We start from the raw sequence: 25,608 nt of genomic DNA, 5'->3' as shown, positions 1-25,608 counted from the left end.
CTCCTAATGCTGGTAGTCTGAGATCAGCTCCTAGAAACAGGGCTATGTGGTGGGTAAGAGTCTCTTCCCTCTCCCCACCATCCCCCACCACTTCCTCCCTCTCTTTGCCTCTCTCTCTGACTTTCTCTCGTTCCTTCCTTCCCCCCTCTCTCTCTTTTAATATCTTTGTTTGTTTATATTTTTAAGTGAAAGCAAGTTTATTAAGAAAGTAGAGGAATAAAGACTGGCTACTTCACAGGCAGAGCAGCTCTTTTAATATCTTTAAATTTGAAAAAAGCTAATTGCAGTAAATATATATATATATAACATAACATTTACCGTATTCTTTTTTTTTTAATTTTTTAAAACAGGGTCTCACACTGTCGCCTAGGCTGCTAGAGTGCGGTGGTGCAATCATGCTTACTGCAGCCATACCTCCTGGGCTCAAGCGATCCTCCCACCTCAGCCTCCTGAGTAGCTAGGACTGTAGGCATGCACCACCACACTTGACTAATTTATTAAAATTTTTTTGTAGAGCCAGGGTCCCCCTATGTTGCTCAGGCTGGTAATCAATCCTCCCACCTCAGCCTCCCAAAGTCCTGGCATTACAGGCATGAGCCCCCATGCCCGGTCACATATTAACCATTTTTAAGTGTACAGTTTAGTAGCGTTAAGTACCTTTCCATTGTTGTGCAGTCAACCTTCAGAACTCTTCATCTTACAAAACTGAAATTCTGTACCCATTAAACAACTCCCATTTCCCCTTTCCCTAGCCCCATCAACCCCCATTCTACTTTCTGAGTCTATGAATCTGACTACTCTAGCACTTCCTGTGAGTGGCATTATATGGTATTTGTCCTTTTGTGACTGGCTAATTTCACTTAGTATATTGTCTTCAAGGTTCCTCCTGTTGTAGACTGTGTCAGAATTTCCCTCCTTTGTAAACTGAATACTAAACCCATTGTGTGTATACACCACATTGTTCATCCATTCACTCCCGACAGGCACTTGGTTTACCTGCACCTTTTGGCTATTGTGAACAGTACCGCCATGAACATGGCTGTACTCACGCTCCTCTTGGACATAGCTAGCTTTGTGGAAGATGAATTGTGGGCTAAGGTGGACATGGATTGCTTCAGTGACACTGGGTTTTGAAAGAGGGCATTGTAGAAAAAAAGACAGAAACTCTGAACAAAGGTATGGAGGCAGGAGAGCATCAGGCATTTGTGAGATGTGTACACTGCTGCGTCTAGGGCTGGGGACTGGGCTTCCAGACTTACAGAAGAACACTGGAGTCGGGTGATGGTAGATCTCAGGTGTCATGACAAGAAGGATATTTGTTTAGGTTATAGTGACTCGGAGCCCTCAGATACTCGGCTTTGTTTCTTGGCAGCCCTTGGCCTGGAAGTGGCTAGATAAGATAAGAGCAGCATCTTTCTGACTCGTTCACGTATTAGTCCATTCTCACGCTGCGGATAAAGACATACCCAAGACTGGGTAATTTACAAAGAAAAAGAGGTTTAATGGACTCACAGTTCCACATGGCTGGGGAGGTGTCACAGTCATGGCAGAAGGTGAAAGGCACGTCTTGCATGGCTGCAGGCAAAAAGAGAATGAGAGCCAAGCGAAAGGGGTTTTCCCCTATAAAACCATCAGATCTCGTGAGTCTTACTCACTACCACAAGAACAGTATGGGGGAAACCACCCCCATGATTCAGTTATCTCCCACTGATTCAATCCCACAACACCCAGGAATTATGGGATCTACAATTCAAGATGAGATTTGGGTGGTGACACAGCCAAACCATATCACTTCAATATTCCGTGCAAAAGTCATTTCTGTGGGTGCCACGAGGTCTGTGATTGGCAGCTTAGTGGGAGACACCTGGCGTGTTTCAGCCAGCACAACTTTTCACAGCTAGGGGAAAGCGCCCCCTTGTCAGGGTTAAGATGACTTTCCATGTTGTATTGAAGACCTCACTGCCAATTTTCTTTTATTTTGCTCAGAAAACTCTTCCAGTCTTCCCCAAAGGAAACGAAGTCCAGATTAAAGTTTTGAATATAGGAAACAGTACCATGAACATATCTCTTCCTGGAGAGATGGTGACACTTGACCCAATGTACCAAGTAAGTAGAACGAAATGCTGCCTTCTTTTTCATCTTCTGACCCCGTTATAATAGGATTTAGAGAAGCTGTTTTTCTTGGTCCTTGTATAAATGCCAAGGCCAGTCCAGAAGTGAACTAAGGATCTTGATCTCATGTTGGCTATATTCTAAACCAGTGTGCTGCACACTATGTTGTGTGTCGTGTATGCAGATCGCCCAGGGAGCTCGTTAAAATGCAGATTTTTTTTTTTTTTTTTTTTTTTTTAAGATGGAGTCTTGCTCTGTCGCTCTGTCACCCAGGCTGGAGTGCAGTGGCAAAATCTTGGCTCACTGCAGCCTCTGCCTCCACAAATGTTCAAGCATTTCTTCTGCCTCAGCCTGCCGAGTAGCTGGGATTGCAGGTGCGTGCCACCATGCCCAGCTAATTTTTCTATTTTTAGTAGAGACAGGGTTTTGCCATGTTGGCCAGGCTGGTCTTGAACTCCTGACCTCAGGTGATTCGCCCACCTCAGCCTCCCAAAGTGTTGGGATTACAGGTGTGAGCCACCATACCCGGCCAAAATGCAGATTCTTAATCAGCAGGCCTGAAATGCTGCAATTAACTAGCTCTCAGGAATGCCGCTGCTGCTGGAGCCTGGAACCACCAGGTCAAGGATCTAAACTGGGGGCGATTTTGATGCTAGGGGACATTTAGCCATCTCTGGAGACATTTTTTGTTGTAGCAACTGGGAGTATGCTGCTGGCATCTCATGTAGAAGCCAGGGATACAGCCCTCCATAACAAAGATTACCTGGTCTAAATGTTCACAGTGCTAAGGATGGAAAACCCTGCTCTAGATCACCCTTGTTCTGGATTTGTGGTACTCAACCTCCAGCCTACATCTGAATCACCCGGAGAGCTTTGAAAATTTTGATACCTGGGTCCCGGCCCCAGAGATCTTTTTTTTTTTTAAAATACAGAGCCTCACACTGTCGCCCAGGCTGGAGTGCAGTGGTGCTGCCTTGGCTCACTGTATCACTGTAGCTTCTGCCTCCTGGGTTTAAGCGATTCTCATGCCTTAGCCACCTAAATAGCTGGGATTACAGGCATGAACCACCACACCCAACTAATTTTTGTATTTTTAATAGAGCCAGGATTTTGCCATGTTGGCCAGGCTGGTCTCAAACTCCTGCCCTCAGGAGATTGGCCTGCCTCAGCCTCCCGAAGTGCTGGGATTACCGGCATGAGCCACCGCACCCAGCCCTAGCCCCAGAGATATTGAGATTTAGCCAGTTTCGTTCCTGTTTAGCATGGTTGAACACCACAGCCTTAGACCTTGCCAAACTAATAATCTTGAAGGTAAAAACAAAAAGCCCGATTCCTAATGCTTGGAACAGCCCAGTATTGATTTCCACCAGGGCTGTTGCTTTTGCCCTGGTGCTGTTCTTTGCCTAACAGTGGAAATTATTCTCATAGTATTTATTTTTATAAAAGCAAAATAAAAGTAAGATGCTTGGTGAAAAGTATGGTTCCTGTGGTGGTACTAAAAACTTCATGATGGTGTCTGTAAGGGTGGGTGGGAAGCTGAAGCAAATAAATGCCAACTCCTCACAGGCATTTTTTGGTATCTATGAACATGCACTTGGAAATGTGGAATATCAGATAGCTGCTGTTCCAGTGTTCAGTTGCATAGGGCCGAGACTCTGTGATATTAACTATGCCTCTTTCCCCCCCTCTATAGACAAATGCATTTATGACTTTTGATGTAAACAAACTGACAAGTATAAACATTTCTTCTCCTGGATCACCAGTCACTGCCGTAACTGATGACTTCAAGCAGGGCCAGCGCCACACACTTCTAGTGTGGGCCCCCAATCACTACCAGGTGGTAAGTGTGTGAACACCTACAGCTGACTCTTTGCTGTTTGTGACACTGGAGGCCAAAATTTTTATGGTGTGACTTTGTTTTACTCCCATATAGTGTTATATTAGATCATCCTCAATTTCTTCCTTCTTCTGGAACACAAGACTTCAAGAACACCCGTCAGACTTCCAATAAAAGTATGACTGGTGGATAGGAAAAGTTAATATTAATTGAAATGTCTAAAAAGACAACTTCTGGACATTGTATGGGGTCTGTGCACGGATGTGCGTGCATGTGTGTACAGAAGTCACACAGAGTACATATGTGAATTCTCAGGGACTTTTTCAGATCGTTTAAAATATATAATTAATTGCACTGAATTTAAAAATTTGCACTAATCAGAAAATTAGAGCAGTCTCTGAAAAAGTATAATAAGCCTACTAGGTAAAAACAACAAAATACTATACATACAAAATATTTGATGAGAAAATACAGAGATCTAAATATGTCATTCGCACATAAAAAGCTATGAAACCTAGCCTGGACAACATAGTGAGACCCCTGTCTCTACAAAAACTTTAAAAATTAGCTGAGTGTGGTGGTCCTTGCCTGTCGTCCCAGCTACTTGGGTGGCTGGGGTGCGAGGATTGCTTGAGCCCAGGAGGTAGAGGCTGCAGTGAGCCATGTTCATGCCAGTGTGCTCCAACCTGGGTGACAGAACAAGACCCTGTCTCAAAAAAAAAAAAAAAAAAAGAAGCAGCAGCAGCTACGAAGGTATAGTTGAGCTAAATGAAAGAGTTGTAGAGTTGTGGGCATTTTGTAAAGTGCATTTAAGTGAGCTTCTATGGAACTGCAATATGGAATTAAGACTCTTGGTCATTTGCTTAATTAGGGAGCTGCTGAGTGGTTTGTTCTAAAGTTTTGGACAGTAGTGTTCTGTGGAAGCACTGGCAACCAATGATCAAAAATTGTAGAGGCTCATGTTAGCTTTAAAGAAAATCAAGGCTGAAGAAATGGAGCCCTTCTTCTCTCTTCTTCCTTCCTTTCTTTTCTCTCTTCTCTTTTCTTCTCTTTTCTCCTTCCTTTCCTTCCTTCCCTCCCTCCCTCCCTCTCTCCCTCCCTTCCTTCCTTCTTTCCTTTCTTCCTTCCTTCCTTCTTTCCTTTCTTCCTTCCTTCTTTCCTTTCTTCCTTCCTTCCTTCTTTCCTTTCTTCCTTCCTTCCTTCTTTCCTTTCTTCCTTCCTTCCTTCTGTCCATCCGTCCATCCATTCTTTCATTCTTTCTCTTTCTTCCTTTCACTTTCAACAGGATCTCACTATGCTGCCTGGCTGGTCTCAAACTCTTGGCCCCAAGAGATCCTTCCAAAGCTCTGGGATTTCAGGCATGAACCACCATGGCTGGCCCAGAAACCCTCTTTTTCTTTTCTTTCTTTCTTTTTTTTTTTTGAGACAGGATCTCCCCCTGTTGCCCCATCTGGAGTGCAGTGGCATGATCACAGTTCACTGCAGCCTCGACCTCCCAGACTCAAGAATCATTTTCAACAAATGATTCTCCCTCCCACCTCAGCTTCCTGAGTAGCTAGAACTACAAGTGTGCATCGCCACACCTGGCTAATTTCTAACAGAGACAAGGTCTCACTATGTCTCCCAGGCTGGTCTCAAACTCCTAAGCTCAAGTGATCCTCCTGCCTTAGCCTCCAAAGTGCTGGGATTACAGGCGTGAGCTACTGTGCCCAGCCTCCAGAGCCCTTCTAATGTAACCATGTCCTTAGGTCCTAGGATAAGTGTCAATACCACCTTCTCAAAGACTGAAATATTTATCTGAACTCATTCTAACGAATATTATTTTGAAAATATTTTTATATTACTGTTTTTTCTTTCAGGTAAAGGATGGTCTTAACCAGAAGCCAGAAAAAGGAGAAAATGGAATCAGGCATGTATATTTCTTTAAAATTTAAGTTTTATCAGCTTCTTATGAAAGTAATGCATATCCATAGTAAAGTCCAAATGTAACAAGGATATAAAATGAGATTATAGGGTTTGTCCCAACAATGTAAGTAAGGCTGGCTCAATATTCCCCCCAAAAAATCAATCCATATAACCCATCATCTTAATAAACTAAAGAGGAAAATGTACATCATCTTATCAATTGATTAAAAAAAGCATTTGATAAAATTCAGCATCCATTCATGACAAAAACTCTCAGCAAACTGGGAACAGAAGGGAACTTCCTTACCCTGAAAAAGGACATCTACAAAAACTTGAGCTGATATTATACTTCATGGTGAAAGTCTAAAAGCTCTCCACTAAGATCAGGAAGAAGGTAAGATTTTTCCACCCTCCCCACTTCTATTAAACATCCTCTGGTTGCAAGACCAAAGATACAAGAAAAATAAGTAAAAGCATCTAGATTATAAAGGAAGAAATAAAAATATTTCCAATTGGCCAGGTGTGGTGGCTCACACCTGTAATCCCAGCACTTTGGGAGGCTGAGGCAGGCAGATCTCTTGAGCCCAGGAGTTCGAGACCAGCCTGGACAACATGGTGAAACTCCGTCTCTAATAAAAATCAAAAAAAAATAGCCAGGCATGGTGGCACACGCCTGTAATCCCAGCTACTCGGGAGGCTGAGGCAGGAGAATTGCTTGAACCTGGTAGATGGAGGTTGCAGTGAGCTGAGATTGTGCTGCTGCACTCCAGCCTGGCCGACAGAGTGAGACTCTGTCTCAGAAAAAAAAAAAAATTAGCTGAGTATGGTGGTGTGTGCCTGTAATCCCAGCCACTCGGGAGGCTGAGGTGGGAGGATCACCTGAGCTTGGGGAGGTTGAGGCTGCAGTGAGCCGTGATCCTGCCACTGCATTCCAGCCTGGGTGACAGAATGAGACCTTGTCTCAAAATAAATCAATATATATAAGCAAATAAATAAATAAATAAATTTCTACTTATAGATGACAATTGTCTATATAGAAAGTCCCCAGGACTCTACCAAAAGAAGCTCATAGAATCAATAAGTGAATTTAGAAAAGTCACAGGACACAGGACAAAAACAAAATCCATCACCATTCAATGTACTAGCAATGAAGAGTTGGAATCTGAAATTTTACAACCATTTCATGTATACAATCTTCCCCCACAGAATATGAAATACTTAGATATAAATCTAACAAAACGTGCAGGATTTGAGTGGTGAAAACTACAAAATTGCTTATGAAAGAAATCAGTGAAAAGCTAAATAAATGGAGAGACAGCTGTGTTCATTGATCAGAAGATTTAATATAGTAAAGATGTCACTTCTCCCCAAGCTGACCTATAGGTTTATTGCCATTCCTATCAAAATCATAGCATTATTTTTATGGGTATAAAAAAGCTGCTTCTAAAATGTATATGGAAAGGCAAAGGAGCTAGAATAGCTCCAATAATTTTGAAAAAGAATTAAGTTGGAAGAGTCTTACTACCACTAGTTTTAAAACTTACTATAAAGTTACAGCAATCAAGACAAAATGGTATTGGCAAAGAAATAGACCCATAGATGAATGAATAATCCAGATCCAACCAACTGATTTTTGTCAAAGGTGCAAAGACAGTTCAATGGATTAAGGGAAGTATTTTCAACAACCAGTGTTGAAATATTTGAACATTTCATATGTAATAAATGAACTTGACTTAAACCTCAGATCTTATACACAATTCATATATAAAAATTATATTAAATTCTTACACATCTTATATGAAAACTCAAAATTGATTATAGATCTACAAGTAAAATATAAAACTATAAAATTTATACAAGAAACATAAACTCTTGTGACTTTGGGTTCTTAGATATGACATCAAAAACACAATCTGTAGAAGAAAAACTTGATAGAGTTCACCAAAACTGGAGATGTTTGTTCTGTCAGTGTCACCTTTTTTTTTTTTTTTGAAACAGGGTCTTGCTCTATTGTCCAGGCTAGAATGCAGTGGTGCAGTCACAGCTCACTGCAGCCTCATCCTCCTGGGCTCAAGTGATCCTTCTGCCTCAGCCTCCCAAGTAGCTGGTACTACAGGCACGTACCACCACGCCCAGCTAATTTTTACTTTCGGTAGAGGTGAGGTCTCACTATGTTGCCCATGCTGGTCTCAAACTCCTGAGCCGAAGCAATCCTCCCACCCCAGCCTCCCAAAATGCTGGGATTACAGGCATGAGCCACTGTGCTGGGCCTACACTAAGATTTGAATACAAATTTGAATACATGCAGCCAGCCAATATCACTCTGAAGAGAATAAAAAGATTTGCTACAAACTGGGAGAAAACATTTAGAAATCATGTATTTGACAAAGAACTTGTATCCAAAATATGTAAAGTACTCTAAAAGCTCAATGTAAATAGAATTATACAGTGTGAAACTTTTTGAGGCTGGCTTCTTTCACAGCAAATTCATATAATCTTAGTTTAAATTTTATTTTAAATAACCCAGTTAAAAATGCAAAAGATTTGAACAGCTACGTCACCAAAGGAGATATACACACATGACAAATAAGCACATGAACAATAGCATCGGTCTTATTAAGGGAAATATAAATGAAGACCACAATGAGTTATAACACACCTATCAGGTGGCTGTAATAATTGTTTTAACCTTGACAATACCAAGTGTTGGTGAGGATACGGGGCACCTGGAACTCCCCTGCATTGCTGGTGGGAGGACAAGATGCTGTAGCCCCTCTGAAAAACAGTTTGGAAGTTTCTTATACAGGTAAACACTCACGATGTGATCCAGCCATCCCACTCCTAGATATTTACCCTAGAGAACTGGAAACTTGTGTTCACATAAAAGCCCGCACAGGAATGTTTATAGAAGCTCTGGTTATAATCACCGAAGATTGGAAATCACTCAAATGTCCTTCAATGGAGGATGCATAAACACCCACCACTAAGCAAAAAAGGGAACAAACTTGATACAACAATGTGAATGCATTTCAAATGCATTGTGCTGTGGAAGAAGCCAGCCTCAAAAAATTACACACTTTTATTTCTCAAACATTGAGGGTATGGGGAGGGGCTGGTCCCACCCTGGGCTGGAGTTCCTTTTCTCACACCTGTGATTGGAGACGTGGAGAAGGGGAACGGAGGGACAGCTCACTGGTTCCTTCTGCCATAGCTCTGTGGTTAGAAACGGAAATTGTTCTCTTGCCCAGTCCCACTCCCCCCAAAAAAGTGGCATTGACAGAATAATTGTATAATTCCATTTACATGACATTTGCAGAAAGCCAAAAACTCCAGGGACACAGAACACATTAGTGATTGGCGTGAGTTAGGAGTGGAGGAAAGGTTTGACTATGGGGTAGCACAATTTTGGGGTCCACGTATTCTGATTGTGACAGTATTTATAAGTCAAGATAATGTTAAAATTTATATAGCACTGTGTACCCCAAAAGCCAATTTATTATAAATAAATCTTTAATAAGAATAAATGGGGGGGAATGAGAGTAGGTCTCCTGTTCACCTCAGCGTTCAACCCCAGTCTCCAGTCCCCTGTAGCCACAACTTTGATAATTCCTGATTTTAGCTTTTACTAGTTAGCAATAAAACACAAAATAGTAGAGACTTAAGTATATTTTGGGACAATGTCTATTAACTTACGAATGTAGGCTGGGCATGGTGGCTCACGCCTGTAATCCCAGCACTTTGGGAGGCTGAGGTAGATGGATCACCTGAGGTCAGGAGTTCAAGACCAGCCTGGTCACCATGGTTAAACCCTGTCTCTACTAAAAATACAAAAATTAGTCAGGCATGGTGCACGTGCCTGTAATCCCAGCTACTCGGGAGGCTGAGGCAGAAGAAATGCTTGAACATTTGTGGAGGCGGAGGCTGCAGTGAGCCAAGATTTTGCTACTGCACTCCAGCCTGGACAATAGAGGGAAACCCTGCCTCAAAAACAAAACAAAACAAAACCAAAAAACAACTTACTAATACAAATGGTGGTGAAATGGACTTTTACTTTTCATCTCACCTCCTGTTTGCTTCACGTTGTTAATATTTATTAGATTTGCTTCTGTTTTCCCTGTGCTAGGCTGAGTCTAAATAATAGATCCATAAACAGGATTTATAATATGACCCTATAAATATTATTTACAACATAATAAAGTGTGATTAGTCTGCAAGAGAAAATGTTACTTTATATCCTTGAAAATGTATCCCTCAACTGAAAATGTCTTAACTATCCAGATGCGTTGGAATCTCCTGTTAACACTGATGAATTGTTCAGTGGTGCCCATCTTGATTGCTTTCATTTCACCAAGGCTTTCTTGCACAGCTTCTATTTTTTCCCCCCGTAACCCAGTTGGCCTCTTGTTAACAAAAACATAAGCCTTTACCCAGTCTCCAAGGTTACCAGCTTCCTAATTATCCTATTATTCTGGGAATCCACTTTTCCTCCTGAAAAACCAGCTCTTGAGCACGTTCTTTGAGCTAACGGGAGCACTGGCTCTGTCGTCCTGCTGAACCACTATCCTCGTAGATTTTTCACTGTGTGCCAGGTTAATGCCTTTCTTTCTTGGATTTTATGTCGTCTTTCTCAGCCTTCTTTCTACTTTTGTGGCAGCGTATGGCCAAATATCTTGTCAAGAGAAAACGAGGTCAATTCCAAGTCGTTGCTTGCCTGAAAATGCCTTTTTATATTCTCACACTTGGTTCATTGGCTGGACACCATTTTCTTCCAGAACTTTGGAGGCTTGACTAAAAGATTAAAAAAAAAAAAGCGTCAGCCAGTCTTTGTGGTTGATTTCCACTTCTGCTCATCAAGCTTTCGGCGTCTTCTTTCTCTTTGGTGTTGCCAAATTTCTCTGCGGTGTAACTAAACGTGGCTGTAATTGTATATAATTGTATTCACCTTGCCAGCAAGAGGGTCTTCCATTTTTTTGTTGTTGTTGTTCCTTTGTTCCTTTTGTTTCCTTCTCCATGAGGTCCGTAGGGCTGCCATGACACAATAGTACAGGCTGAGTAGCTTATGTACATAGAAATTTATTTTCTCAGGCTGGGAGCAATGGCTCACACCTGTAATCCCAGCACTTTGGGAAGGTGAGGCAGGCAGATCATGAGGTCAGGAGTTCAAGATCAGCCTGGCCAACATGGCGAAACTCCGTATCTACTAAAAACACAAAAATTAGCCAGGCATGGTGGTGTGTGCCTGTAATCCCAACTACTGGGGAGACTGAGGCAGGAGCATCACTTGAACCCAGGAGGCAGAGGTTGCAGTGAGCCAAGATCGTGGCACTGCTCTCCAGCCTGGGTGACAGAGCAAGACTCCCTCTCAAAAAAAAAAAAAGAAATTAATTTTCTCACAGCTCCAGAGGCTGGAAATGTAAGATCAGGATGCCAGAAGGGCTGGTTTCTCCTGAGGCCTCTCTCCTCGGCTTGTAAATGCCACCTTCCCTCTAGGTCCTCACATGGCCCTTTCTCTGTGTGTGGCTGTGTCCTAATCATCTCTTCATATGGGAACACTTGGCACGTTGGATTAAGACCCATCCCAATCACCTTTAAAGGGGTAAACCCTTTAAAAATCTCTCCAAATACAGTCCCTTTCTGAGGTACTGGGGATTAGAGTTCCAGCCTGTGAATTTGAGAGCGACACCATTCAGCCCCTCGCCCCTTCTCCTGCCTCTCCAGGATCATTCCTGTCCCCCACACGTGCTCATACACAGCTGCCGTGGCTGATCTGGAAGGAAACACACTGACACTGGTCACCTAGTCCTGTCCTGGTCTTTGTATTTGATTCTGAAGTGGAAGCACCTCTGGAGTTTCCGTTTCGCCTCAGAATGTGGTTTCCGTTGCTTTACTTTCTTCAGGAATGTTTCCTAACCTTGGAAACTTTGAGCAATTGAGATTGGGGGATCCTTTCTTGTTTTGGTGTTGTTAAAGCTCCTTTTTTTGTTGTTGGGTTTTTTGTTGTTGTTGTTGTTTTGTTTTGAGAGAGAATCTCACTCTGTCATCCAGGCTGGAGTGCACTGGTGCCATCTCGGCTCACTGCAGCCTCCGCCCCCAGGGCTCAAGCAATTATCCTGCCTCAGCCTTCCGAGTAGCTGGGATTACAGGCACACGCCACCATGCCCAGCTAATTTTCATATTTTTAGTAGAGATAGTGTTTCACCATGTTGGCCAGGCTGGTCTTGAACTCCTGACCTCAAGTGATCTGCCCACCTCAGCCTCCCAAAGTGCTGGGATTACAGTTGTGAGCCACTGTGCCCAGTCCCAAAGCTCCATTTAAAAAAATTGTCTTCAAAGAGATCTTAGAAAAGAAGACAGACCCATGAGATTAGCAACACTTGACTACTTTACCTCCACCCATGTGGTAAAAGATGAACTGGAAGGTTTTTTCCTTTTAATTTTAATTGGTAACATCAAATCTTTAATGGATCAAAGGTTTTATTATTTTAGTGAGGCCCTAGGGACAAAACATAAAAAAGGAGAAGTTCTAGAAAACTGGTGTCAGAAAATAACAGAGAAATAGAACAACGGAGAATCTCAGGAAGTCAGACTTCTGAGCAATATGTGAATTAAAGGAAAGAGTATATACTATTTTAAGCAAAATGGAATCCTTTGACTATGTGGTGTCAGTAAGTTGCAAGACTTAAGTGATTAACTTAAATAGAACCTTTTGAATAAAGTGGCAATGCATCAGCCGAAAATTGGGCCTGGGCAGGGCTCGGTGGCTCAAGCCTGTAATCCCAGCATTTTGGGAGGCTGAGGTGGGCAGATCACCTGGGGTCAGGAGTTTGAGACCAGCCTGGCCAACATGGTGAAACCCCATCTCTACTAAAAAATACAAGAACATTAGCTGGGCATGGTGTGTGCCTGTAATCCCAATTACTCGGGAGGCTGAGGCAAGAGAATCACTTGAACCCGGGGCGCAGAGGTTGCAGTGAGCCAAGATTGTACCACTGCACTCCAGCCTGGGTGACAGAGTGGGACTTCTGTCTTAAAAAAAAAAAAAAAACAAAAAATTGGGTCTGGCATAGCGGTGCATGCTTGTGGTCCTAGCTACTTGGAAGGCTAAGGCGGGAGCATTACTTGAGCTCAGGAGTTCGAAGCCAGCCTGGACAAAATATTGAGACCCTGTATCTAAAAAATAAAAAATAACTGGTTGAGAGTTTGATAGTGATCTTTCTCATGAACTTTTTAAACATTATACATTGTTCCATACGTATATGTCTATAAACAACACGTTGTTAAGCACATTTTTACACTAAATAGGAAAGTGACTGTCCTGCATGCATGTCATTCTGCAATGTTATAAATAATGTTAGAAAATATGTTATTTTAGTATTTAGCCGTATTGATATACGCGTCTTTTTTTTTTTTTTTTTTTTTTTTTTTTTGAGATGGAGTCTCTCTCTGTCACCCTGGCTGGAGTGCAGTGGTGTGATCTTGACTCACTGCACCTCCCAGGTTCAAGCGGTTCCGCTGCCTCAGCCTCCTGAGTAGCTGGGACTACAGGTGCATGCTACCACACCCAGCTAATCTTTTTTTGTATTTTAGTAGAGACAGGGTTTCACCATGTTGGTCCAGATGGTCTCAATCTCCTGATCTCGTGATCCGCCCGCCTCAGCTTCCCAAAGTCCTGGGATTACAGGCATGAGCCACCACGCCCAGCCAATGCATCTTTTATCCATTCACTTAACCACTGTATAGTATTCCATTACATGGATATACTGCAATTTATTTATTCATCCCTTCTAGTCAAAGACATTTAGATGATTCTGATTTTGCCAAATAATGTCAAAATTCACATTCTTACCTGTTTCTTTGTCCACATGTATGAAGTTTCTCTAGAGTAGTGATTTCTTTAAAACCTTTTGTCACATTTAATGAAAATATTTTGAGCATGCACCCACTATGTATGAATATGGTATCCTTTATAAATTATATATATAAACTGCATCAAATTAATGTGCTTCATAAATAATGCAAAAAATAAATATAAAGGGGATGAGAAAAGTTTTTTTAAACCAATATTTTACAAATATTTTTATTCATTAGTGGTACAGAAATCATTAGTGTAGATAATGTGGTTGAAATATACTTTGTTCATTTCTAAAAATCTCAATGTAAGATTTGAAAACAGCTGTGCAAAGGCCTGGCTTTAAGTTCAGTTCATTTCAATTCTTGTTTTTCATGACTGTCATACTGAAAAAGATACTTCAAGAAGGGAGTATCGGTGGGGCATAATTGACCATAATTTGGTTTTTTAAAAAACAAAATTTCATCTATATATTGTGAAGCTTTCAACCAGTGGTGCTAGGACCACTGGATTTCCACATGCAAAAGACTGAAGTTGATCCTCTCCACAGAAATTGACTCAATGGATCAAAGACTTAAATCCTGAAAGATTTAGGGGGTGAGCAATTGGTGAAGGAGGCCACTGGGGCGATACATGGCCTTCTATCATTGTGGGAAGCTGGCTTACTGTGAGGCTATGACACAGGGCTGTAAAATTACAGCTATCTGAGAACAAAGGGAAGCCAGTATTGTGTGACTCTGTTCCCAAGCTTCGCTTTCTCTTTGGCATAGTGATTTTGGGGTCCTGAGGTCTACTTCCTTTCACATAACCAAAACAATGAAATTTACAGAAGAAAACCAAAATCACAAGTGACAAAAAAAGGAAAAAGAATTTGGGCTTCATAAAAATTGAAAACTTTTGTGCTGCAAATGATGTCATCAAGAATTGAAAGGACAACCCACAGAATGACAGAAAATATTTACAAATCATATATCTGATAAGGGACTTGTATCCAGAATACATAAAGAACTCTCACAACTCAGTACTAAAAAGACAACCCAAGTTTTAAAATGGGCACAGTATTTAAATAGATATTTCTTCAAAGAAGATATCCAAACAGTCAATAAGCATATGAATATATGCTCAGAGTTGTTAGTTTTTAGGGAAATTTAAGTTAAAACCACAATGAGATACCACTGCATACCTTCTAGGTTCTGATCAAAAAGTTAGGCAATAGGCCAGTCGCGGTGGCTCATGCCTGTAATCCCAGCACTTTGGGAGGCCAGTGTGGGCAGGTCACCTGAGGCCAGGAATTCGAGACCAGCCTAGCCAACATGGTGAAACCCCATCTCTACTAAAAATACAAAAATTAGCTGGGCATGGTGGCAAGTGCCTGTAATCCCAGCTACTTGGGAGGCTGAGGCAGGAGAGTCGCTTGAACCTGGGAGGCAGAGGTTGCGGTGAGCTGAGACTATGCCATGGCTCTCCAGCCTGGGCAACAAGAGTGAAACTCTGTCTCAAAAAAAAAAAAAAAAAAGTAAACAATAACAAGTGTTGTTAAGGATGCGGGTAAACTGGACCCCTTGGCTGGGCATGGTGGCTCCTGCCTATAATCCCAGCACTTTGAGAGACCAAGGTGGGCTGAGTGCTTGAACCCAGGATTTCAAGACCAGCCTGAGCAATATGGCAAAACCCTGTCCCTACAAAAAAATACAAAAATTAGCCAGGCATGGTGGTGTGTCCCAGCTACTCAGGAAGCTGAGGTGGGAGGATCACCTGTGCCCCGGGAGGTCGAGGCTGCAATAAGCCATGTTGGTGCCACTGCACTGCAGCCTGGGTGACAAAGTGAGACTCCGTCTTCAAACAAACAAATAAATAAATAAAAATTAGTACCCTTATTCACTGCTGGTGGTAAATCTAAAATGGTACAGCCACTTTGAAAAACAGTTCTTTGAAATGTTAAACATAGAGTTTTACTATATAACTCAGCAGTTTCACTCCTAGGTATGTAACCATGTTGACCAAAATTAAGGGTGTTGAGGCAGAAATAATTTGATTTATTGGAAGCCAAATGTGAGGATCAACCTGCGAAGAGACATCAGCAAAGTAAGGCGTGTCCCAGAGTCTGCTGCAAGTTGGAAGACCCTTATAAGAAAGTTTAGGAAGACCAGGTTTGGTGGCTCACGCCTGTAATCCCAACACTTTGGGAGGTGGAGGCAGGAGAATTACTTGAGGCCAGGAGTTCAAGACCAACCTGGGCAATAAAGCAAAACTCCCTCTCTACAAATATAAGAATTTAAAAATTAGCCAGACATGGTGGCGCACTCCTGCAGTCCTAGCTACTTAGGAGGCTGAGGTGATAGGATTGTTTGAGCCCAGGAGTTCAAGGCTGCAGTGAGCCATGATTGCACCACTGCACTCCAGCCTGGGTGACAGAGTGAGGCCTTGTCTTAAAAAAAAAAAAAAAAAAAAAAAAAAAGTTTAGGAGAAGAGAGGGAGACTCCTCATATCAGAGCTTTCCATTTTCTTTTCTTTTTTTTTTTTTTTTTTGAGATGGAGTTTCGCTCTTGTTGCCTAGGCTGGAGTGCAATGGCGCGATCTCGGCTCACCACAACCTCCACCTCCCGGGTTCAAGCGATTCTCCTGCCTCAACCTCCCGAGTAGCTGAGATTATAGGCATGCACCACCGTGCCCAGCTAATTTTGTATTTTTAGTAGAGACAGGGTTTCTCCATGTTGGTCAGGCTGGACTCAAACTCCCGACCTCAGATGATCTGCCCTCCTCGGCCTCCCAAAGTGCTGGGATTACAGGTGTGAGCCACCGTGCCCAGCCCGAGCTTTCCATTTTCATTGGAGGTTATAATACAGAAGTTATGATCACTGGCTACAGATGACAACATATGGGCTAAAATGTTTTACCACAAGACAATCAGTAAAACATCATGATTCAGAAGCAAATCAGCGTCCTTTTCAGTGTTAGTGGGCTATGTATTAATCAGTATATCAACACAATAAGATTGGAGGGAGTCCCTCTTTACTCACGGACAGGATATAAGCCATGCATTGTGAGACCTTCCTCAGGTGGTTGATTTGGAAGCCTGCCAAATGTGACATGTGAGGTGTCACCCAGAAGAGATGAAAACATGTCCACACAAAAACTTGTGCATGAATATTCATTGCAGCATTATTCACAATAGAGAAAACATACAAACAAATCCAATGCCCATCAGCGGATAAAACGTGGTATATCCATATGATGGAATGTTAGTCATAAAAAAGAATGAAGTGGCCAGGCGTGATGGCTCACGCCTGTAATCCCAACACTTTCTGGGAGGCCGAGGTGGGCGGATCATGAGGTCAGGAGATTGGGACCATCCTGTCTAACACATCCCCTCTCTATAAAAATACAAAAAATTAGCCGGGTGCGGTGGCGGGCGCCTGTAGTCCCAGCTATTTGGGAGGCTGAGGCAGGAGAATCGCTTGAACCTGGGAGACGGAGGTTGCAGTGAGCCAAGATCACACCACTGCACTCCAGCCTGGGCGACAGAGTGAGACTCCATCTCAAAAAAAAAACAAAAAAGGAATGGAGTACGGATACATGCCACGATATGAACGAATGTGAAAAACAATATGCTAAGAGGGAGAAGCTGGTCTCAGAGACCTGCATGGAATGATTCCATTGAAATGAAGTGGCAGGCAGAGGCATGGAAACAGAAAGCAGATGAGTGGCTGCCAGGGGGCCAGGGAGGAAAGAATGGGGTGTTCAGACATGTTTAGATGCGCAAATCCTTACCATTGTGTCACAGTTGCCTCCAGTATTCAGTGCAGCCAACGTTGCACAGGTTTGTAGCCTCGGAGCCAAAGGCCACACCCTTGCAGCCTGGGTGTGTGGTGGGTGGCACCGTCTAGGTGTGGGTAAGTGCCCGCTGTGAGGTTCCCATCACTACAGAATCGCCTCCTGACGCATTTCTCAGACCCCATCCCCATCATTAAGTGACTTGGGACTGTGTTTTCATTTCTTGTTGCACCAGCCCTAAGACATAGGCCAGGCAGCTCAGAATCCTCTAGCCTTAGGGATGGTTTCATTCAGAGTCTGATGGCTGATAAGTTATAAAGCCAGGCCTCAGGCCCAACGTTCTGCTTCCTCGTCTCATACTCTGCCCACACACTCTCTTTTGTGTGGATGATCTTCATCTTTGATAAAGGCAGCTCTTACGGTCTAGAGCAGTGTGAATTCTAGCTAAGGCCCGTGTGGATCTGTCTCAGGTTCCATTTTTTATATTAATCAGCTATCAAATGACGCCAAGTAGAAGGCCTCGGGACTTCCAGACCTGAGTTTCATTCATAGACATTTTCTCCCAGCAGCTAAAATTTGATCAGTATTATTTGTTGCCACAAAGCTGATGAAACTTGGCCCCATATTTTAGGGATGGAAAGGTTAAATTGTTCTTTACACTGCTGAGGTGTACACTAGTTAGACTTACTGTTCTCTACACTGGATAATCTGCTATAGGCCTTCACTCATGTGTTTGGTAGGAAAAGTCAACTGGTCTTACTTTGAGCAGCACCCCCCTGGTCACTAGGGTTGTGTGAGAGTTTCGGGGTCGTCTATAGCCTGGAACAGCTATGAAAGGGGTCTGTAATCAGCCATCCGTGCTGTTCACCATCTGTATGGTCCTATGAAGGCAAACAATTCACCTGCTTCCATATGAAGTGTAGCCTCACGGGACTTTGTAGAGATAGGAAGCCTTGGACCTGGAAGTCGGTCTTACTGGGTATCCATTCAAAGCTGTATTCCAGCAGGATGCTGACCACTATCACTCCAGGACCACACAGGCCTCCACCTTCTGAAGGGGATTCCTTAAAGCTGTCTCTCAGCCTGGGTAGTGACTCCTACCCATAATCCCAGTGCTTTGGGAGGCTGTGGAGGGAGGATCTCTTGAGGCCAGGAGTTCGAGACCAGCCTGGGCAACACAGCCAGACCCTTGTCTCTACAAAAATAAAAATAAAAATTAGCCAGGCATTGTGGCACACACCTGTAGTCCCAGCTACTCAGGAAGCTAAGGTGGGAGGATCACTTGAGGCCCACAGTTCGAGGCTGCATTGAACTATGATTGTATCACTGCACTCCAGCCTGGGCAGCAGAGCAAGACCTCATCTCTAAAAAAGACTAAAAAAACCGTCTCTTGTTACTGGGCTGGCCCACTTCTTCCTCTCCAGTCCTGGGTGCCCTTCCCCACCTGAGGCTCCTAGAGGTAGGAAGTAGGTGGGCTTTCCTCCTCAACCCCCTAAAGAAGGGGGTGTCATTTAGGAACTGGGGTCTATCTTTTAGGAACTGGGCAGCATCTGGTTTTGGTCTTTCACTACTCGAGCTATGAAGTTTCTGGCCGGGCGCGGTGGCTCACACCTGCAATCCCAGCACTTTGGGAGGCCGAGGTGGGCAGATCATTTGAGGTCATGAGTTCAAGACCAGCCTGGCCAACATGGCGAAACCCCATCTCTACTAAAAATACAAAAATGAGCCGGGTGTGGTGGTGCATGCCTGTAGTCCCAACTACTCGGGAGGCTGAGGCAGGAAAATCGCTTGAACCTGGGAGGCAGAGGTTGCAGTGAGCCGAGATTGCACCACTGCACTCCAGCCTGGGTGACAGAGCGAGACTCCATCTCTAAATAAATAAATAAAGTTTCTGAAACAAGGAACACAAAGGCATGGCTACCTTCTTGAAGGGAAGAGGCTCAGTATCTACTTCAGTCCCTGCTTAATATTCCTAACGTATTGAACTAGGTTAGATTTACAAAGTACTTAGAGCAGTAACTAGCACATATAAACACTGTTAAATACATTCTTTTAGGTGTGTTCTCATGAGTGGGTGAGCAGGGATAAACCCAGGGTTTTTCACTTTTTGTCTTTATTCTCTAGAAATATTCTGAAAACCTTAAACTCCTTCAAAATAGGGAGTATTGCCCAACTTCAGGTGCATGTACTGTGACCTAGAATATATTATTCTGTAGTTCGGTTACAAGACAGATGGTTTTCTGTTTCAGATTTGTAAATACTTTTAACGAGCTCATCACCGTCACAATGAGTGGGAAAGTTTATGCAAATATCAGCAGCTACAATGTCAGCAAATATCAGTTTTTTCCTTCTGGCATGTAAGTACCTAGACTGAATGTTTCACTCAAAGGTTCAAGAATTTTTCTTTAAAAAATGCATTGAAATTTTAATGCCAAGAATGTCAACCAATATTATTCTTTCTTTTGATAGAAAAGGCTTCACAATAAGCTCAACAGAGATTCCACCACAATGTCAACGTAATTTCAATACTTTCTACCTTGAATTTGGTAGTGCTTATACCTATATAGTCAAAAGGAAGGTTAGTAACTCGTTTCATTGTATCAGAAAATCTGCTCATACTCGATTGATATGAAGACTCACAAACACTTAGGACATAATATGATTTAACTAGAGTGATATTAGGATCTGTATTTTAAATGGGCTTAGAATTAATTCGCTTGGCTAACTCTTTAACTTGTTGACTTAATCATTAGAAAGAATCTAAACAGATTGACTTCCCCTGGATAATAGTTTATGTTAACCAATATCTGATGCCTCCTTCTAGACTATTAACGTGGACTTAAGGAACTCATAGTTCAAAGAGAGGGCAGTGTTTTAAAATAACTTCCAACCTACTCTCTTATCTAAAAGAAAAATGCTAGTGAACATGTCTTCAAATCCCATCACAAGTGTAAAATGCAGTGTTGCCTTATGTTTAAAATGTGTACGTACTTGACAAATCATATGATGTAACCCTAGAAGGTCAAACTCAATTTACCTGTTCGAACAATTTTTATTTTAGAGGCTATCTCAACTTCTCCTGCTTTTGCCTTACTGCTGCAGAATGACAGCTGCCCTGAAGTGAAGGAGTTTGAAGATATTTCAGCCAACACAGTTAACATGGCTCTGCAAATCCCACAGTATTTTCTTCTCACCTGTGGCGAAGTGGTCTTCTCTGTGACGGGATTGGAATTCTCATATTCTCAGGTTTCTTGTTTGTTGTATTTACCACCCATCTGCTATACCCCTGCTGGCAGAAAATACTGATGGGACTTAATTTAAATCTGGGATAACTATGTTTTTAAAAAGTCTAGAAAGCATTATGGTATCTTCCGTAGAGCAAGGTCTCTGAGGTCACCAAGTGTTGTCCTTAGTGAATAAGAATTATTACTCTCTTGAGCTTTGCAAGAACATGTGTTCATATGTGTCTATAGCCCCACAGTCATACCCTAGACATTTAGCGCCCAATATTTATTACTGACTGCTACCAGAGTGATGAAGGTCAGCAGATTCTCCTTTCTGAAACAACCAAATGTAACCAACCATTCATAAAACAGCTCAATTACAGGTCTATGTCCTCATGATAGGTTTGGTTGAGGTCTCTTTATAGCTCCCAGTAAACATAGCAAATAAGGTCTAGCTTTAAAAATAAAAAAAATTAAAAAAAAAAAAAAAACATTAGCTGAGCATGGTAGAGCACGCTTGTGGTCCCAGCTACTTGGGAGGCTGAGGCAGGAGGATTGCTTAAACCCAGGAGTCTGAGGCAGCAGTGAGCTATGATCATGCCATGCACTCCAGCATGGGCAACAGAGCAAGACACTGTCTCAAAAAAAAAAAAAAGAAAAGAAAAGAAAAAGTTTAAAAGATTATTGCTTTTAAATGTGTTAGACTAACGAGCTAGGTTTTATTGATACCCAAATTAGAGCTTAATTATTGAACTGTGTTGTCAGAACTATAGTTATAGGCTTTATAGCCCACAGTGCCTAGTACCATCAATTTTTATAGTAAAGAGGCCAAGATGAGTCAGAAAATCACTTTCTGTGATAACCTCACAGTCTAATAAAGAAGATAACTGTAATACAGGTGACAGGTGTTTGAAGAGAGATTTTGGAGATGTGGCAGGAAAGCCACAGAAGGGCAAGCTTGCAGCCCAGGGCAGCCTGCATTTGAGGGGAAGACTGTGCCAGGCTGGGTGGCTTCGCTTGGAAGCTCTCCTGTAGAAATAGGATCAGCTCCTCTGTAGATGTGTCCATTTAACTAAGACGACAGCTTTGCAAGGATGTGGAGCATGAAACACAGGGATTCTTGTCTACTCGTCTGTGCGTGTTTGGGTATCTTGTTACCTAAGTGATGATCCTTTTTACATTGAGGCCACCTGACTTTTTGTGTGCATTGTTAGGGTGGTCTGCTTCACGAAATGCCCATCGGAGAGCTGTGTTCTCCTGCTCGGAGGGTGAGACCTGGAGTGGGACTCACTTTGCTTTGCTTCCTCAGGCTCCTTCCAACATGAAGTCGGTGCTTCAGGCAGGATGGCTGCTGACGGTGGCTGTTGGCAACATCATCGTGCTCATTGTGGCAGGGGCAGGCCAGTTCAGCAAACAGGTATGGCGTGGGAGAGGAGATTAGCACATACTTCTGTCTTTCCTATTCGTGGTCATCATGGTTGCCCTCCCTAGCCATCTGTCTGCTCTGTGTGGTCATCTAGGCTAATAGCTGGATTAAACTGCCAGGCCAGCCAGGGATGTTCCCAAATAGCCTTATGGCAAAGTGTCTGCTGTTTCTTCTTCTTTTTTTTTTTTTTTTTTGAGACAGAGTCTCACTCTATTGCCTGGCTGGAGTGCAGTGGCACAATCTCGGCTCTTCTGCAACCTCCGCCTCCCGGGTTCAAGTGATTCTCCTGCCTCAGCCTCTAGAGTAGCTGGGCCTACAGGCGCCCACCACCACACCTGGCTAATTTTTGTATATTTAGTAGAGACAGGGTTTCACCACATTGGCCAGGATGGTCTCAATCTCTTGACCTCATGATCTGCCCACCTTGGTCTCCCAAAGTGCTGGGATTACAGGTTTGAGCCACCGCACCTGGCCTGATGATTCTTCTTATTTCCACTTGTTGTTAACGCAGCTGGAAATTGAAAACCAAAATAGCTGGAATGGGTTAACTTGAAGTTGCCCTTATGTGTTTTACTATCAAGGGAAACCTCTCCTAGCTTCAGTGAATGCAGCTTAGTAGCTGCAAAGCAGACACATGTTATCCTGCAACTGTCATAACACCTGAAGTTAAAGCCATCCTAGAGATGGTTATAAATTTTCCAGCTAAAATTAAATGAGGGCTCTACTGATACTTACACTCTTTCCTTCTGCACTGTAGCATGTCTACCTCATAAGGGAGCTGTTATCCCATCCATTTCATGACTTCCTGCACCAGGTCCCAGCAGCAGATGTGCTAATGCTGTGTGCTTATGAGCTCCAGGTGTTTCCAAGGAGGAACGTGGGGCTCTTAACTTGCTAGAGTTCAGCACATTGATTTTTCCCTCATGGGGACTGCTTGCTGTTCTCTTGGTCCCCATCCTTCCAGGGTCCAGCTATATGTCTTAAGGCTTGAGTATTTCAGAAATTTTCTCTCATCTTCCCAAAGTCTGTTGTTTCGGTACCTTAGTGCTGTTCAAAACATGTTGTCTATATTAGCATCTATCTATCTTGGCATTCAAGAAAAGCTGGCCTTACTGGGTCTGTATTGGTTGCTTACCAGTTTTCCATAATTTAATTTCAAAGCACTCTCCATCTGCATGTAGTAAGAAAATGTATACACCGTATATTCATCAATATGACCTGTTTTATTTTTGTTCTTTTTCCTGCTCCAACTCTGATTTCTTCAAAGTGGGCTGAGTACATTCTATTTGCTGCGTTGCTTCTGGTCGTCTGTGTAATTTTTGCTGCCATGGCTCGATTCTATACTTACATCAATCCAGCAGAGATCGAAGCTCAATTTGATGAGGATGAAAAGAAAAAGAGACTGGAAAAGAGTAACCCATATTTCATGTCGGGGGCCAATTCACAGACACAGATGTGAAGGTCAGGAGGCAAGTGGAGGATGGACTGGGCGCGCAGATACCCTGACCTCTGCCCCCAGGTAGCAGGACACTCCATTGGATGGCCCCTGGTGAGGAAGACTTCAGAATTGGGAACTAGACCATGAATGCTATTTTCTTTTTTCTTTCTTTCTTTCTTTTTTTTTTTTGAGACAGAGTTTTGCTTTTGTTGTCCAGGCTGGAGTGCAATGGCACAATCTCAGCTCACTGCAACCTCCACCTCCCAGGTTCAAGCGATTCTCCTGACTCAGCCTCCCGAATGGCTAGGATTAGCGGCATGCACCACCACACCCGGCTAATTTTATATTTTTAGTAGAGATGGGGTTTCACCATGTTGGCCAGGATGGTCTCGATCTCTTGACCTGGTGATCTGCCCACCTCGGCCAGCCAAAGTGCTGGGATTACAGGCTTGAGCCACTCCGCCCGGCCGTGAACGCTATTTTCTAAGCAGCCAGCAATGAATCTAAAACTCTGGAAGAAGTCTGCTGTTTGAAAGGCTTATTTAAACCACACATATACACACTGTCTTAGAGCACTGCGAGCCCACCCCACATTTGTCATCTTCCCTATCACACAAATGATGTTATTTTGGACGAGCTTAATTTTGAAACGGTAACAAAGTTTCCTATTCCATATTGTTCATTTCTAACACTCTTACAAAAACTATTCTAAAGGAGGCAGGAGCCAAGGCCAAAAGTGAACGTACAGCTTTGAGAATGGCTGTGATAAGGACCAGCTGCTATTAACTGATAACTTTACCTTTGGGTTTTTGTTGTTTTGTTTTTCTTGTCCCTACCTCTGTTTAAATTATGGATAACTTGAAAGACAGCTCAGGTGAAGGCCAGTAATGATTTTTTTGAAGTTTCAATGGTGTGAAATAAATTTCTGTTCTTAAGCATAAGTGTTCATGTATCTCTGGGTAGGGTAAGAAATCTTTAACATAGTATCTGATTATAAAAGCAGCACCTGCTCATTAAAATTTCTTCCTGGTCCTGTTTTCCCCAGGGATGATTGATTGATTGATTGATACATAGGCAGACAAACAGATAAAGAAAGGTAGGTAGGCAGATAGATGATAGATAGATAGATAGATAGATAGACGAACAGATAGGTAGGTAGATGATAGATAGATAGACAGACAGATAAATATAGGTAGGTAGATAGAAGATAGATAGGCCAGGCATGGTGGCTCACACTTGTAATCCCAGCACTTTGGGAGGTAGAGGCGGATGGATCACGAGGTCAGGCGATTGAGACCATCCTGGCTAACACGGTGAAACCCCGTCTGTACTAAAAATATAAAAAATTAGCCGGGTGTGGTGGCAGGCGCCTGTAGTCCCAGCTACTCGGGAGGCTGAGGCAGGAGAATGGCATGAACCTGGGAGGCGGAGCTTGCAGTGAGCTGAAATCACGCCACTGCACTCCAGCCTGGGCGACAGAGCTAGAATCTGTCTCAAAAAAAAAAAAAAAAGAAGATAGATAGACCGATAGATGCTGGATATATAGAGGTAGGTAGGTAGATAGATGATAGATAGACAGATAAAAGTAGGTAGGTAGGCAGGTAGATGATAGATTAGATAGATAGATAGGAGAGACTTCTATTACTAGGACCTTCCTATGTGCACATTCGTGTACCATCTCCTAGTGTTTTTCTTAATACTCACAAACATTTTCTACTGGCGTAAAAATTCTTCTAAAACATTGTAAACACCTAATGCCTAATTTATCCTATAGATGTTTATCATTTAGCCATCCCAGGTATCAGGTCCAGAATGAGTCTACCTTAGCACTCCTACACAAACAAGCCACAGTTCTTAGACAAACTAGTGCACAACTCTGAAGACTGAAACTGGTTCCTGGATTAGAAGGAAGGGCTCGTGTTTGGTCTGTAAAATGCTTATATATAAGCTCACCATTGCGTCGTAGGGGCTGCATTGAAGGGAAGACTCAAAGTCCACAGTGAGAAACACAATGGGATTATCAAACCTTAACACTTTTTCTAG

General features: G+C 42.8%; 1 protein-coding gene across 1 annotated transcript in view; it reads left to right on the top strand.

Annotated features, from left to right (window-relative positions):
• SLC15A1 (solute carrier family 15 member 1) overlaps positions 1 to 24,520 on the top strand; it is a 42,875-nt gene extending 18,355 nt beyond the window's left edge. Inside the window, 8 exon segments of the mRNA XM_054529356.2 lie at positions 1,987 to 2,106; positions 3,806 to 3,952; positions 5,809 to 5,858; positions 19,727 to 19,834; positions 19,947 to 20,055; positions 20,580 to 20,723; positions 22,011 to 22,118; positions 23,395 to 24,520. Of these exon segments, the coding sequence (XP_054385331.2) occupies positions 1,987 to 2,106; positions 3,806 to 3,952; positions 5,809 to 5,858; positions 19,727 to 19,834; positions 19,947 to 20,055; positions 20,580 to 20,723; positions 22,011 to 22,118; positions 23,395 to 23,586 (978 nt within the window). The 3' untranslated portion in view covers positions 23,587 to 24,520.
• The last annotated feature ends 1,088 nt before the right edge of the window (positions 24,521 to 25,608 follow it).

The sequence above is a fragment of the Pongo abelii genome, chromosome 14, assembly GCF_028885655.2.
Source record: "Pongo abelii isolate AG06213 chromosome 14, NHGRI_mPonAbe1-v2.0_pri, whole genome shotgun sequence".
NCBI lineage: Eukaryota > Metazoa > Chordata > Mammalia > Primates > Hominidae > Pongo > Pongo abelii.
This window is presented reverse-complemented; position numbering and strand designations above follow the sequence as displayed.